The sequence below is a fragment of the Eurypyga helias genome, unplaced genomic scaffold, assembly GCF_000690775.1.
Source record: "Eurypyga helias isolate BGI_N326 unplaced genomic scaffold, ASM69077v1 scaffold49742, whole genome shotgun sequence".
NCBI classification, from domain to species: domain Eukaryota; kingdom Metazoa; phylum Chordata; class Aves; order Eurypygiformes; family Eurypygidae; genus Eurypyga; species Eurypyga helias.
In genome coordinates, this window is record NW_010236342.1 from 1 (window position 1) to 13,194 (window position 13,194).

Below are 13,194 nucleotides of genomic sequence, written 5' to 3' on the forward strand. Positions count from 1 at the left end.
GGAGGGCCGAGGGGACATGTCGGCCGGGGCGGTCTCGGCCCCTCGGGAACGCCGGCACTGCACGCAGGCTGATTCCCTCGGGAGCCATGGGAGTATCGCACTCCTGGCTCCTTCTCCGTTCAGGGCGGCTCTGCTGGAACAGGAACTGATGCCTGCTCAGCCGTCATCTAAAATCTCTGTTCTCTAACTAGGAGCAAAACGACAGGAAAAGAATTCCGTGCCCGCTCGATCCAAAACAGTTAAGTTAACGAAAACGTGTTTTCCCATTCTCTGTCAGAGCTCGCACGATAAACGCTGTTCCTTACTCTCCTTTCCATTTGGATTTCAGCACTGTCTACGAGGATCAACTGCAGAAGCATTTGAAAAAGTGTAACTCAAGGGAGAAGCCAAAGCCAGTGAGTGCCATATTGGTTCACACTGCTCCCCGTGGCTCCAGCACCCTGCACTCCGCGGCTCCGTCCAGCACCCTGTGCTGGCAGCTGCTCTGCAGGGCCCAGGTCTCGGCGGGCGCTGCAGCAAGAACAGCATGGACACTGAAAGGATCAGAGAATCCCAGAATAGTTTGGGTTGGAAGGGACCTTAAAGACCATCCAGTTCCAACCCCCTGCCACGGGCAGGGACACCTTCCACTAGACCAGGTTGCTCCAAGCCTCATCCAGCCTGGCCTTGGACACTTCCAGGGATGGGGCATCCACAGCTTCTCTGGGCAACCTGTCCCAGTGCCTCCCCACCCTCTCCGGGAAGAACTTCTGATGATCAATCTCAATCTCCCTCTTTCTGTTTAAACCCGTTACCCCTTGTCCTGTCACTCCCTGCCCTTGGGAAGTGTCCCCCCCCCAGCTTCCTTGTAATCCTCCCAGGCACTGGAAGGGGCTCTGAGGTCTCCCTGGAGCTTCCCTTCTCCAGGGTGAACACCCCAACTCTCGCAGCTTTAAGTTCACCGTCCGGCCCCCTCACCCCCTGTGCCCCCTGCGCTGTGGTGCAGCTGTTCAGTTCTCTTAGGCACAAATGCGATTGCTGAATCCGCTTTTCTCAGAAACGTTCCCTAGGAATCGTCCCTGCCGATGCCATCTGTTGCAGAGGCTTGGTGAGAGCTTGTCCTTGGAAAGCAAAAGGAGCAGGGAGGGTCTAGGAACTGTGCTTTTTGCTTCCTGGTAATTAACAGCACGGGGTCTCTTTTCCTTTTTAAAGGTCTACTTCGTACCAGACATTAATGCAGGTTTCAGTGATGGAACAGAAATACCAGAAGAGCAGGTGAGTACCTTGGTTTGTTCTAAAGCTCCATCCCTCTGCAGCATGTGGCAGTTTATGGTATGACAAAAGAACGAGCAGAAACAAAAGGTGTTTACGGGTGGTGCTTTTTTCCCTCAAAAAGGTACCTATCTCTGCTTTATCCAAAGAAGAGCTGGAGAACTTAATTATCAAGCTGAAAAACGCATGTAAGGGTGAGTTTACTTAGTGCTGAAAATAAAGTGGTTTAAATTTGATTATTTCATTGTTGTCGTTAGAGACATATGAAAACTGAGACCTTTGGCACTAAACACTCCTGAAGTAATCATCGTCCAGGACGGTGATCTCAACCAGGACCCACCCCTGACAGTCTCTTCTCATGCAGGCCTGGAACTTCGCCTTGAGGAACAAATACTGTCCCACCAGGCTTTGCAGGAAGCCCTGAATGACCCACGGAATGGGGAATCCACTTTCAAACACTTGAAGCAACAGGTACAGGCACTGCCTTACTAACAGCCGTGGGTGATCCTAAGGGCGTGGAATTCTGCTGCTGAGAACTGGAGCCGCTATGTGTGCGTGGTGCTGGTCACTGCAGAGAGAGGAACTCTGCTCTGCAGCCAGCAGCGCACCCACCCTCGGCGTGGCTTGGCTCGGCGCTGGTCACAGTTCACTGGCACGCTGAAACATGTTACGAGTGTTTTGGTGGTCTTGTCAATTTTTACTTACTTCATATTAACTCCCGAGCTAGAAACAAGGTAAAATGTCGTATTTGCCAACAGGTAAAACGCATATTTTACTTTTGCTGTAAGAGCTGGTCCTAGATTTCCTGGCTGTGTAACTAGTGCATAGGAGGGACCATAGAGCCTGAGCTTACCACCTGCCCGTTCCATGTCTATTGAACAGCAGAGAGATGGATTGCAGACTGTAGCAAAATGGAAAGTTTTGGGAAGAAAATGTTGAAGTGAGAAACATCTGTTTTCTGTACATTTCTCGTGCTCTGCTGCCCCTCCCCATGCGCTACAAGATGTTAGCTGCAGCAGAGGGAGGGCTCTGCAGACACTGATGCTTCTCAGCAGATCCAGTACAGCTCCCGTATTTTGGATGGCCACTTGGAGAATTAGCAGAGAACAGTATTATAGCGTGTGCCTGATCCCAAAAATCCATTCCAAAAACTTCGGGGTGGAGGTCTGTGTGCAGTGAAGAAGGGCAGGGGGCTGCTGACTGGCCAGAATTTACAGTCCCTTTCCTCTGTACACATGGCATCTTTTCCCAGTTCCCTCATGGAAGGGGAGACTGTAAACACTCTAGCACAGCTTGGAGAAACGATCAGTTGTCCATCAGGCATCGCAGTACCCAGTAGATCGGTTTGCTGGGGTTGTAAATAATGATGTTTGTAGGCTTCTATTTTAGGTAACATGGAAAAACTACGTTTACTTGGTCCCGGAAGATGTTTTGTTGAGTTCGGAGCTGGCCGAGGAAAGCTGTCCCACTGGGTGGATGTTGCCTTAGAGAACGTGGAAGACGTTCAGTTTTTGCTCGTAGAAAGGGCAACTACAAGACACAAGGTGAGAGGGGCAGGGTCACCCGAGCAGCGTGTCGTTAACCGGCTCTCCGTGGAGCTGTCGGTAGTTGCCATTAGGGTTAGAGTAACATAAAGCCTTTGAATCACTGGAAGTTTTGGGAATGTGACTGCGACATTCCAGACTTGGCTGACAGCAGATTTGTTAGGAAAAAGAGCTGGTGTGCGGCGTGGGATATGTGCAGATCGGGAGCAGGCAGGAAAACACCCGGCACTGCCCCCTGAGCACAGTGCCAGCGATCAGCAGGCAGCCCTGCAACCATCTCCTTCTGTTACAGGTGGACGCAAAACACAGAGATTCCGTATTTGAGAGGCTTCGAGTCGATATTCAGCACTTATGTTTGAGTAAGTTTCTTCTTGGCCTGAGCAACGCTGGAGTAGGGGCTTAATCTCACATTTTGCCTCTCGGAGTTCAGGTCAGTTTGTATGTGGCGGCTTCAGTGGGCTCGGCCTTGACGATACTCCAGCGGCTGCGTGGGCACATCAGCGCTGCGCGTAGCTGTGTGCATACGTGTGTGTGCGTGTGCGCCTGCACCGAACGGGGGTCTAACGTTTCCTGCTTTTTGTAGACTTGCAGGGCATGGTTAGAGGTGGCACCACCAAACCACTTGGAAGGGGTTTGGGAACCTGTGGGTTAAGCAGCCCTGCACTGCTTGTTGTCGGTGTGCGGAGCGGAGCAGGGCACGCGCTGTGCGTGTCGCGGGAACGCCTGTCGCGCGTTCACGTCGCGTTTACCTCCCGTAGGCAGCATGGAAACGCTGACAGGCTTCAGTAGGTAAAGGCAGCGATCTTCACATAAATGCAACATCCTGTATTTCTAGTACTGCGTTTTACTGAAAGGCAGGGAATTTCTGTCACTGTTTAGTGGGAGCTGATCCCTGGGCACAGATCATCCTGTTAAGGGAAAGACGAGGGTACCAGTGTTCTCTGGTGATCACTGTACTGCTGTCGTGCTGCTTCAGAACAGCACGGAAATGCCTCCTTTGCCTCTGGACGAGGGTGAGTTGTTTGAGGAGAAGAATGTGCCTCTCGGCCACTGCCCCCGATTCTCCTCATTTGTGTTAGAACGAGATCGTCCTGTTGACAGCTCGTAACCACGTGCGCAGGTCACTCTGGAGCAGGGGGGAACCTCTCTTCGCTTCTGAAGTGGGCTGGAATTAGGTTGTCCAGGGGAAACGCTGCTCCAACCGCAGTAATAGAGGTTCCGGGGTTGTTGTGGATTGTGTGTGTTTCTTTTTTCCCCCCTCCAGGTAAGGTACCTGTTTTGGAGGAGAAGAAACTGCCAGTGGTGGGAATTGGGAAGCATTTGTGCGGTGCTGCAACAGGTACGAACAATGTGTGTGAACTGCAGGGAGTCAGGATGCTCAGTCTTAACAGCCGGAACGGACTCGTCTTCCAAACTGTCCTTCTAGGCTTTTCGTGCACTCTCACCCCTTGCTGGTGGCGGCTGCAGTCGTGTTCCAGCTGCTGGCTGCAGTGCAGTAGTAAATGGGCTGCGTCTGGCAGAGTAAAACCGTCCTTGTTTTGGGTAGAGCAGCATGAAGAGCAGAGCCTGCGGCGCACATCACGTCTCTGTAAGCTCTTCCCAGCGTCCTTTCGTTAACACGTCGCCTCTGCCCCCATACGTGTTCAGCCAGTGCACACGGTATATCCCAGGCAGAGAAATGAGAATGACGTTTCAGTCCTGACGGGTTCCAGCCAATTCACGTGCCCTGATGTTCTGTGTCCGCTGAGGGATGTCTCCGGTGTGACACCCAGACAGGTGCTGTTAGAGGTGACCCAGTTAAACGTCCGAGATGCGCACATGCACATTCAGTAGATGCTGCCCTCGATGCCAGACTTGCAGAGCAAGCGCTTGCCTGTTTCACGGGGCGGCGAGCCTCCTGCGACGTGCCAGCTCTACACAAGGGAATCTGAAATGCGCCGGTTAACGGTCAAGAGAATGAGCCCTTAGTCACTCTGGGGGTCTCGTGATGTTCATTTGGCACTTCAGGGTTTTCAAAGCATGCTTAGAACTGTTAGTTATAATGCTTTTTGGCTCAGCTGGTGACATAGACTCCTATTTTTCTGCGTGGGAAGTACGTTCCCAGCCATGACAGCTGGAATAAATGCTGGCATGGTGTTCATCACCGGTTTTGGGGCGGTGCGTCTGTTTTTTTCCCAGATCTCGCTTTGAGATGCTTGGTGGAGAGTTACACAACGTGCTGTGATGGAGAGAGCGAAGAGCCGGCACCCAAACGCTGTCGGAAGGATGAAGCAGATGTGGCTTCCAACGATTCTGCTGACAGCAGGAGGAACAAAGCCAGCTGCGTGCCTGTAGCTGGAATTGTCATCACGCTGTGCTGCCACCACAAGTGCGACTGGACGCATTACGTGGGCAGAGAGTTCTTCCAAACGGCAGGACTCGGAGCAGAAGAGTTCCATTATTTTCAGAGAATGAGTAGCTGGGCCACTTGTGGCATGAGAGGAGCCGCAGCCTCTGGAAGCGAGGACCCAGCTGACGGCAGAGAGCAGGAGTGCAGCCGGACAGCGCATGCTTCCCACGGGTAGGTCTGGGTTTCTAGCAAATGGACTCCTGCCCGGGAGCCAAGTCTGTATTGTGGGGTATGAAATGGTTTTGGGTCCTCAAAATGCCTCATTTACTGAGCATTTTAATTACTGAATTTATAGAAATAATCTACTTGAAAACTAGAGTTTTCATGGACGGACGTTTCCCATTTCAAGTCACGCTTGCCTGAACTGCAGTGAGCTTGCAGTGACCTCGGCGGTTGCCGAGTTTAACTGCTCGTGTTCATCAACACGACTGTTCTCCCGCCACCTCTTCCTTCTTTCCCTCTTTGTGACACCAGGACACTCGCTGCGGAGGAGCGGAAGGAGCTCGGTCGCCTCTGCAAACTGCTGATTGATCACGGACGGGTCGAGTATTTACAGCGCCGAGGGTACACGGCTGTGCTGCAGTACTACACGGAGCCTGCCGTGTCCTTGGAGAACGTCCTGCTGACAGCTGTCCCACGTCCATCTTTCATACCAGAGCCAGCCTCGTGACTGCAGGCGGATTGGGAACCCGTAGGAAATACACACCTCTAACACAGCTGGATTTGTTTTAAAATGCTTACAAAAAGACGGTTTTAGTCTTTCCTGCATCCAGGAAAAGGTCTGGTACGTCCCAGTTTCACTGGGAATTACAGATATGCAAACTAGTTCTCATCAGTGGAAAAATAAAATCCTTAAGAATATCCAAAACCTGTTGTATGCCTCGCTGTTAGGAAGAAAGGAACCTGGTGCCTTCTTCAGCCCCCGTTCCATTCTTTAATCACTGGCATTTGTGACAGGAGAAGGACCAGCACAACTTCCCAGATTTCCTGAAAGACAGGGGGTTAAAGTAAGAGACATTAGGGCACTTTGTTTTCCCTGTGATGTTCCTCTCAACTGCTGGAGCAGGCCTAGGCGCTTCCCTCAGCCCAGGCTGCTGGGGGAATTGCAAGGAAGACCGTTTCTTTGTGAACTGTCAGCGTGACAGATTTCTGCCCATTTGATTATTCCTGCATGGAACACGCAGGAAAAGCTGGTTCAGCCCCCACCGAGAGCAGTTCAGTCCTTCTGGAGCCTTTGCGGTAGTGGGAATGAAGACCAGAACGTGTTACAGCTGCAGCAGAGGAAGCTCTCGCTGCAAGTACCCGCTGCCCCCTGCTCGCAAGGGCCGCGTCTGGGCTCCTCCCGTGACCGTCGGGCTGTCACCCGCGAGACTCCTCACGGCATTTTCTGTCGCGGGGAGGTAGCAATGGGGCAGAATCACGGGACTGTTCTGGTTACGTGACTGGGTTCCCTGTCGGGGGAAGCAGGTGGTGAGGAACACGCTCAGCGGGTGTTGAGAATTCCCTCTCACGTTGCTGTGTGGGCTCGGGGGCATCTCCCAACACCTTTCCTTGGCAGACCCCAGCGGGACAACAGCAGAATGGGGAAAGGGGAGTGTCGGGAGCCAGACAGCGCCGAAAGGCGCACCGTTTAGCCCAACTTTCTTACATCCCGTTCACCCTTCCCTTCCTCACTGTATCCCAGAGGGATCAGTGTCCGGAAGAATACCGTACCTGCTCTCCTGAGCGACTCCTGGATATATGTGAGCATGAACTCAACGCCGAACATCTCCCGTTGCTCCTCCTCTTCCGTCTCCTCACACGGAGGGAGTGTCACCTCCAACTCCAGGGGGTTGTCTCTGAAGTTGACAAACCTGACGGTTCCCCACAAAAGGTTAAACAGGTTTTGTCCAGGGAGAGCCACACCTCTGGAGTGAAGATGCCTCCAACAGCCCTTTGAGCAGGGCGAGTTGTCTGACACTAAACCCACCACCGTGTCAGGAGCGTGAAGGAACCTAAGCCAAGGGGATGCCTTATACTAACAGCAGCTGGTTGTGGTGGGGGAAAACACCGCAGGCCTCGTCACTGTCTTCACGTTTTCACCCGTCAACCCTACCGAGCCTCCACGCAGAGAAGAGGGGCTGAGCGCCAGAGTGCCAACGTCTGCACCCTCCCAGCCTCACCAGGCAACGGCCAGCCCTGTCCCCATCCCCTCTGGCCTGGGTCCATCCCTGGGCCTATGCCTGGGCATCTCTGCTCAAAGAGGCGCTGCCTCTTCCAACATGCCTGAAAACAGGAACTGTCCCGCCAGGTTAGATGTGGTTTACTTGAACTAGCATTCTCTCTCTAGTGTGGCCAGCATCCTGTCATCCCAACAGAAATGCAGACGGCTGGGAAGTTCCTGTCACAGTACGGAAAACTGTACTGCCAGTTCTACCCATTAAAGTTTTGCCTTCGTTCTCCAGCATGTTCCAGATCAAGTCCAGGAGCGTTTCACCTGTACCCTTACACCTGATCCTTTCCATGTCATTCCGAATGCTTGACTTCTCAGTGCCAGAGTTCTACTTTCTGCCACTTTTGTGCTTCTTACACACTACTCCTCCTAGCTCTTGGCTTCGGAGCACGATACCAACGCCCAGGTAGGAGTGGACATTGGGACCGTTCCGAAACGAGGCGATGCCTCACCGCCTCCTTCCGCACTGGGACTGTCACTCCCTCAGCTGAGCTGTGTGACACAAAGCTTTCTGGACCACATCCTCACGTGCTGCATGTGGGATCGTGCTGATCTACACGGCCCCGTGTCCACACGTACAACGGGGACGCCTTTCCTACTGCCTTAGCACCACACTACAACTCAGGAGGCTTTAAAATGGCTCTTTCAGTGTTGTCATTTATATTTCTGTTGCTTTTCTCACCTCAGATTTGTCATGTCCTTCATACAAACTGGAATATGCTTCAGCTTATTGTTGCTGAGAACAAGGGTACTAAGATTTTTCATGTTACCAATGGTTTCTGGCAAAAAGCTTATCTCGTTCCTTTGGAGCCACAAAGTGTGGAGATTTTCCATTCTGTAAAATAGGTATTTGCACAAATACTTAGAAAATTGATCTTCTCAATCATTAATATGAAGCAATTGATCCATTTTTACAGCCACATAAAAATACAACTCCTCAAAGAAAACCCCACACCTGACCACTAGTCGCAAATGCCACCGTCAAGGAATGTTTGACAGTCGATACTGAACTGAGGGACTGGATTATTCCAGCTCATCCGAAATACCGTGTTAGGACTGATAAATCTGAAGTTTGCAGTGAGGTTAACACTAAAAGAACACTGCTAAGTAGGATTTAACAATTAGCATCCCAGGGCAGTGAGCTTCACTTACCTGTCGATTGCCTCAGGAAGCTCCTGGAGTTTATTCCCCCCCATATCCAACCACTCGAGGCTGGGCATGTCAAGAAGAGCTGGCGGGATGGCAGCGAACTGATTCATGCACAGATCTATGTGTGAAAGCTTCTTCAAGCCACTGAGCTGAAAAGAGAGGGAGATGCAACAGGCGTTTGTGCAGCCATTCGTACCGCAGCGCTGGAACGCCGCTGCCTGGAAAGAGACAGTTTCAAACAGCACAATGCATTGCGAACGCAGGACGGGCCTGGCGTTACATCAGCTGATCTCACCCAACAACCACTGCTCTCCCTCGCAGGCCGGAGGTTTGGGACTGATCTGGCAGAAGAATGGTGTCTCCCACCTCGTAGCGAGTGCCCTAACCCGGGGAAGCGACAGCACAGACACACCCCACGCCTTGAGAAAAAGAATTTTAAAGACAGCCCTGTCCTCAGCATCTCATTCTTGGCGGTGTTTCTCCATGCAACACCTTTCTTCATCAACCAAATACTTCCATTGTTATGGATCAAACTGCACGGACTGCGTTTTGGAGAGAGCCGAGACACTGTCCGTGCTGGGAGGTCTGTTACTGGGGGAAGACATCGTAAACCGAGCCATAGCATCGCTCAATATTGCAACACCGAAGTCCCCTGGTGAGTCAGGCCTTCGGGGGCTTTTACAACGCTCAGGTGGCGCAGAGATGTTTCACTGCAATCCTGGTCCAACGGTCTGAACACCGAATGCTGCCCGAGCACGGACAGCCAGAGCTGCACGGTGTTGGCAGCACCGCAGTCTCCACGGGACCGCCCGCCTGTTTGCTACGAGCCGTCACTCTACACCATGTGACCTGTATCCACATAGATTTGGTACATTCTGGGTTCTGAGGGAGAGTGTATGGTTTCATTTGAAGCACTGTCGTTAGGGACGGCTGCTCAGACTCAGTTTTGCAAGGCACCGATTGCTCTCAACCACTGCCTGGTCACAGAACTCCTGTTCACATGCGTTTCTGGGGAGTAGTTGTGACATCAGAGTATCAAAGCAAACCTGAAAACACGGAGCGCGACGTTTAATGATAATGGTTTGGGGACAAATTCAAAACATGCATTAAAAACCCAACAGCCTGTCCAAACCTGAGGAGGAAGATCGCAGATGCTCCTGTTGACAGCCAGCTCCAACCTCTCCAGGCTGGTGCAGTTACTTATTTCCTTGGGAACAGACCTGATCCTGTTGTAGCTGAGAAGCAGCTCCTGCAGGCCTGTCAACTGGCCTGTGGAGAGCACAAATGAGAAAGGCCAAGTGTTAGGTTCATGCTGTCTGAAATAGGGTATCGCGGGTCCTGGGTGACCCTTAGTGTTACGGAAGCGCTCTGTGTTCTCACAACAGAGGTTCACTGGAACAGTGGGACACTGGGACTCTAGTACAAAACTGCACTCCAGCTGCGTGCTACAGAAACCCCAACAAACCCATGAGCACAGGCTCGCGTGCTGTGGGCTCCCACCCCAAGGCTCTTCTTCAGCACTTTTCTGGCTGCGTTCTGACGTGCATCTGCTGCCTTCTCATGGGGAGCTTTCGTACGCACTTGTTACCGGGCAGGGAGCGACAGGACAAGGGGCAACGGGTTTAAACAGAAAGAGGAAAATTGAACATCAGGAAGATATTCTTCCCGGAGAGGGTGGTGAGGCACTGGGACAGATTGCCCAGAGCAGCTGTGGAGGCCCCATCCCTGGAAGTGTCCAAGGCCAGGCTGGATGAGGCTTGGAGCAACCTGGTCTAGTGAAAGGTGTCCCTGCCCATGGCAGGGGGTGGGACTGGGTGGGCTTTGGGGTCCCTTCCCACCCAAACCATTCTGGGACTCCATGATATGTCTCCTCCCTCTGGCCATTTTTTGTAATTTCTAGGGAATCCATGGTTCCAAGCTCTCGCCCTCACTGTCAGACTCACATCGCCTGTTTGCTAACTGCCCAGGTAGGCAAAATGCACACAAACGGCACGTCTGTGTAAGATTCACTTTCTTAGACAAGCAGCTCAGAACAGAAGGCAGAGCTCACCAATTTCTTTAGGGACACTTTCGATTGAGTTTCGGGACAGATCCAGAACAACCAGGCTCTGAAATCTTCCAATGAACGAAGGGATTTTCTGCAAACTAGTTCTGTGAAGCTGCCATTCCTGGAGATGGACGAGTTTCAGTAGGCACGAAGGAAGTGTCTGAGACCAGAAATACGAACCAGAAGAAATTCAGCTCAGCATACGATGAGCATACAGCCTCAGGTGGAAGTTGCATTTGAAAGAGTAACAGTCTTGGGATTTAAAAATAAACAAAAGGAAAAAGAAGAAAACTTTCCCTTTCCTCCACCTATTGCTGCAGCATCCCAAAATGAACACCCTTGATGTGGGGCATCCTGACCCCAGAGTAAACCTGCCCCCTTTTGCTCCCAGGGTTGAGATCCCTGTGCTACTGTCACTGCTTGAACAGCCTGGGATCGCTTTGCTTTGATTTTTTGTAGACAAAGTCAACAGAGGATGGAACTGCTCTGAATTGTTCTCACATTTCCACGGTGATCTGAACTGTATTGCCCGTTCTGTTAAAAACAGCAAGCCCCTGTGAGCAGAAGAGCTGAGGGACAGAAAATGCACAGTCTGCAGGCTGGGAGTTGGAGCCAGGATGGCTGCAGGCAGCTTCATGCTCTGGCCCTGGCAGGGGCTGATCCTGATACTATTATACATACAACAGTATTCTGGGAATCTACCGGCTCATTTTCACCCTTAGAAAGTGAACAGCTGGAATAAATACCTTCATGCACCTAAACACAGAGGGTTTCCACCTCGGTATTTTTCAGTAGTTCTGGTGTGTTAATGTGAAATGGAGATTTAGTGATTAAACTGCTAATTTCCTCATGTATAAAGCCTTTGGGCTACCATTTTGCAGAGCAATGTTTCATATTCAGGACTAAAAAGGATCACTTGCTACTTCACAGCAGCGTGCCTGAGCTCGCTGTTAGCAAGCACACCGCCAGCACTCCGCAGGTTAAGAATAAATAGCACAGCTCTGAGCGCCAAGTTGTAAACAGCAGTTTTCTAATGCATCACTCATTCAACCCAAGTACCATGAATTCCCATCCACACTACCTTCCATTCTTCTTCCTCTATCCTTAAAATTGCTCTTCCATCTTCATGAATGACTTTTTCTTTGAGCCTGGCTAAGGCCGCTCTCTCTTCCCAGACAAGCAGTAGCCTACGAGGGGAAAGAAGCTGTCAGTGGTGTGACAACGACAGGCAGTGAGTATCATCACTGTTTCCTGGAGCGGAGACAGCAGCCTTTCTGGATGTCGAACAACATCCACTGCACCTGGCTGCTAAGTGCGCCATCAGTCTGAGGGAGGAGAAGAACGTTAATGTTTGCTGCGGGCATTTGCAGGATTCTGTTTCTGTCAGAAGAGCGAAGCACTCTGTTCGCTTTCCGCGTGCTGCAGTGGGGCAACAGAACATAAAGCCATGTGCAATCCCATTCCGAAGCCACTGATTTTGAAGTGGTCTCCCGAAAGGAAAGCCCTCGGTTCCACCACGTGTAAATGCAATCGAAACAGGTCCATCACCTAGGGACGATTTCAGCTTCGCTGCCGAGGGGACTTACACCACACCTGTGAAAATCAGGCCAATGCTTTCTTTTTCCATGACAGCGCTGGAATTTCTCATTCCATTTCAAACACCTGACAGATTAGGAAGGTTCCAGAAAGAGAACACTGAACTGCTTCACATTCATGAAACTGCTGGCCAGACAGATCCCAAGCAACCCTCTCCGTGCCGCCTCGGAGAAGCAAGCGTAACGCGGGAAGTTTGAACACCCACACCCTGAACTGAGGAGGTTTAGCATCTGTGCTAATGGTTTTGTCACAGGACACAATTCTTGGTCTGACCTGACCATCTTGTTCAATTCCAACCCGCCGGAATGCTGCTGGAGTACCGACTGAAGAATTAGACTCTCTGTAAGCCTGGAAAGACCAACTGTAGCTTTCCACAGTTACTCCAGCTTTTCGCATAGGAGAGACCAAAATCTACCTACCTGCCCGCAGACCTCTGCCTGAACTCCTTTTCTTTCTGTAATTCTTCATTTATCTTGTGTATTCTCACTTCCCAAAGGGTCTTCACAGCAGAGAACGTCCCAGCGCAAACTGCCGTCTCAGTCATGATCCTCGCATGCCGGGATTCGCTCACAGGGACCCGACTGCGCGTTTCGGGCTCGACGCAGCAGCGCGTGCAGCAGCCGCTCGACGGGGACAGTGACACGGAAGTGAAACCGCTGCGATACCTGCTCGATGACAGCATTAATTCTGTTAATGGTAAAACTCTGTCAGTTCTGCACCACTGCCTTCCCTTTACCGAAGCTGGGGAACTGCACCGAGTTACGTGTTCTTGCAATACAAAACGGTGTTCCTGCAGTCTCCACACCCGCAGCAGCGAACAACTGCTCCTCCGCCTTCCATCAGTGGCGGGCTGAGAACTGACCACAGTTACGAAATGCAGAAATGAGCATCCGTTCCCCTCCCAGGAAGAAATTACGCTGCTACCTGCAACTTAAGGCAGTTAAATTCTGGCAGCTGCATCCTGGCATTATTGCAGTCGTTTGGAAAAGGTGGGGTTTTAGGGATG

General features: G+C 51.5%; 2 protein-coding genes across 2 annotated transcripts; one reads left to right on the top strand and one right to left on the bottom strand.

Annotated features, from left to right (window-relative positions):
- Positions 1-191: 191 nt before the first annotated feature.
- Positions 192-5,854, top strand: TRMT13 (tRNA methyltransferase 13 homolog (S. cerevisiae); the record flags this gene model as incomplete). Its single annotated transcript, XM_010147033.1, has 10 exons — positions 192-238; positions 329-395; positions 1,192-1,254; positions 1,376-1,445; positions 1,616-1,722; positions 2,628-2,795; positions 3,088-3,154; positions 4,060-4,134; positions 4,974-5,355; positions 5,659-5,854. Coding segments are annotated over 10 exons (1,242 nt in total), but the record flags the coding sequence as incomplete, so codon positions are not given.
- Positions 5,855-6,118: 264 nt separating this feature from the next.
- LRRC39 (leucine rich repeat containing 39) lies at positions 6,119-12,732 on the bottom strand. The gene is made up of 8 exons (XM_010147032.1): positions 12,608-12,732; positions 11,674-11,779; positions 10,596-10,752; positions 9,678-9,814; positions 8,549-8,694; positions 8,079-8,231; positions 6,898-7,037; positions 6,119-6,171 (listed from the first exon to the last, which is right to left on the bottom strand). The coding sequence occupies exons 1-8, from the start codon at positions 12,730-12,732 to the stop codon at positions 6,119-6,121; spliced, it is 1,017 nt and encodes a 338-aa protein (XP_010145334.1).
- Positions 12,733-13,194: the final 462 nt, after the last annotated feature.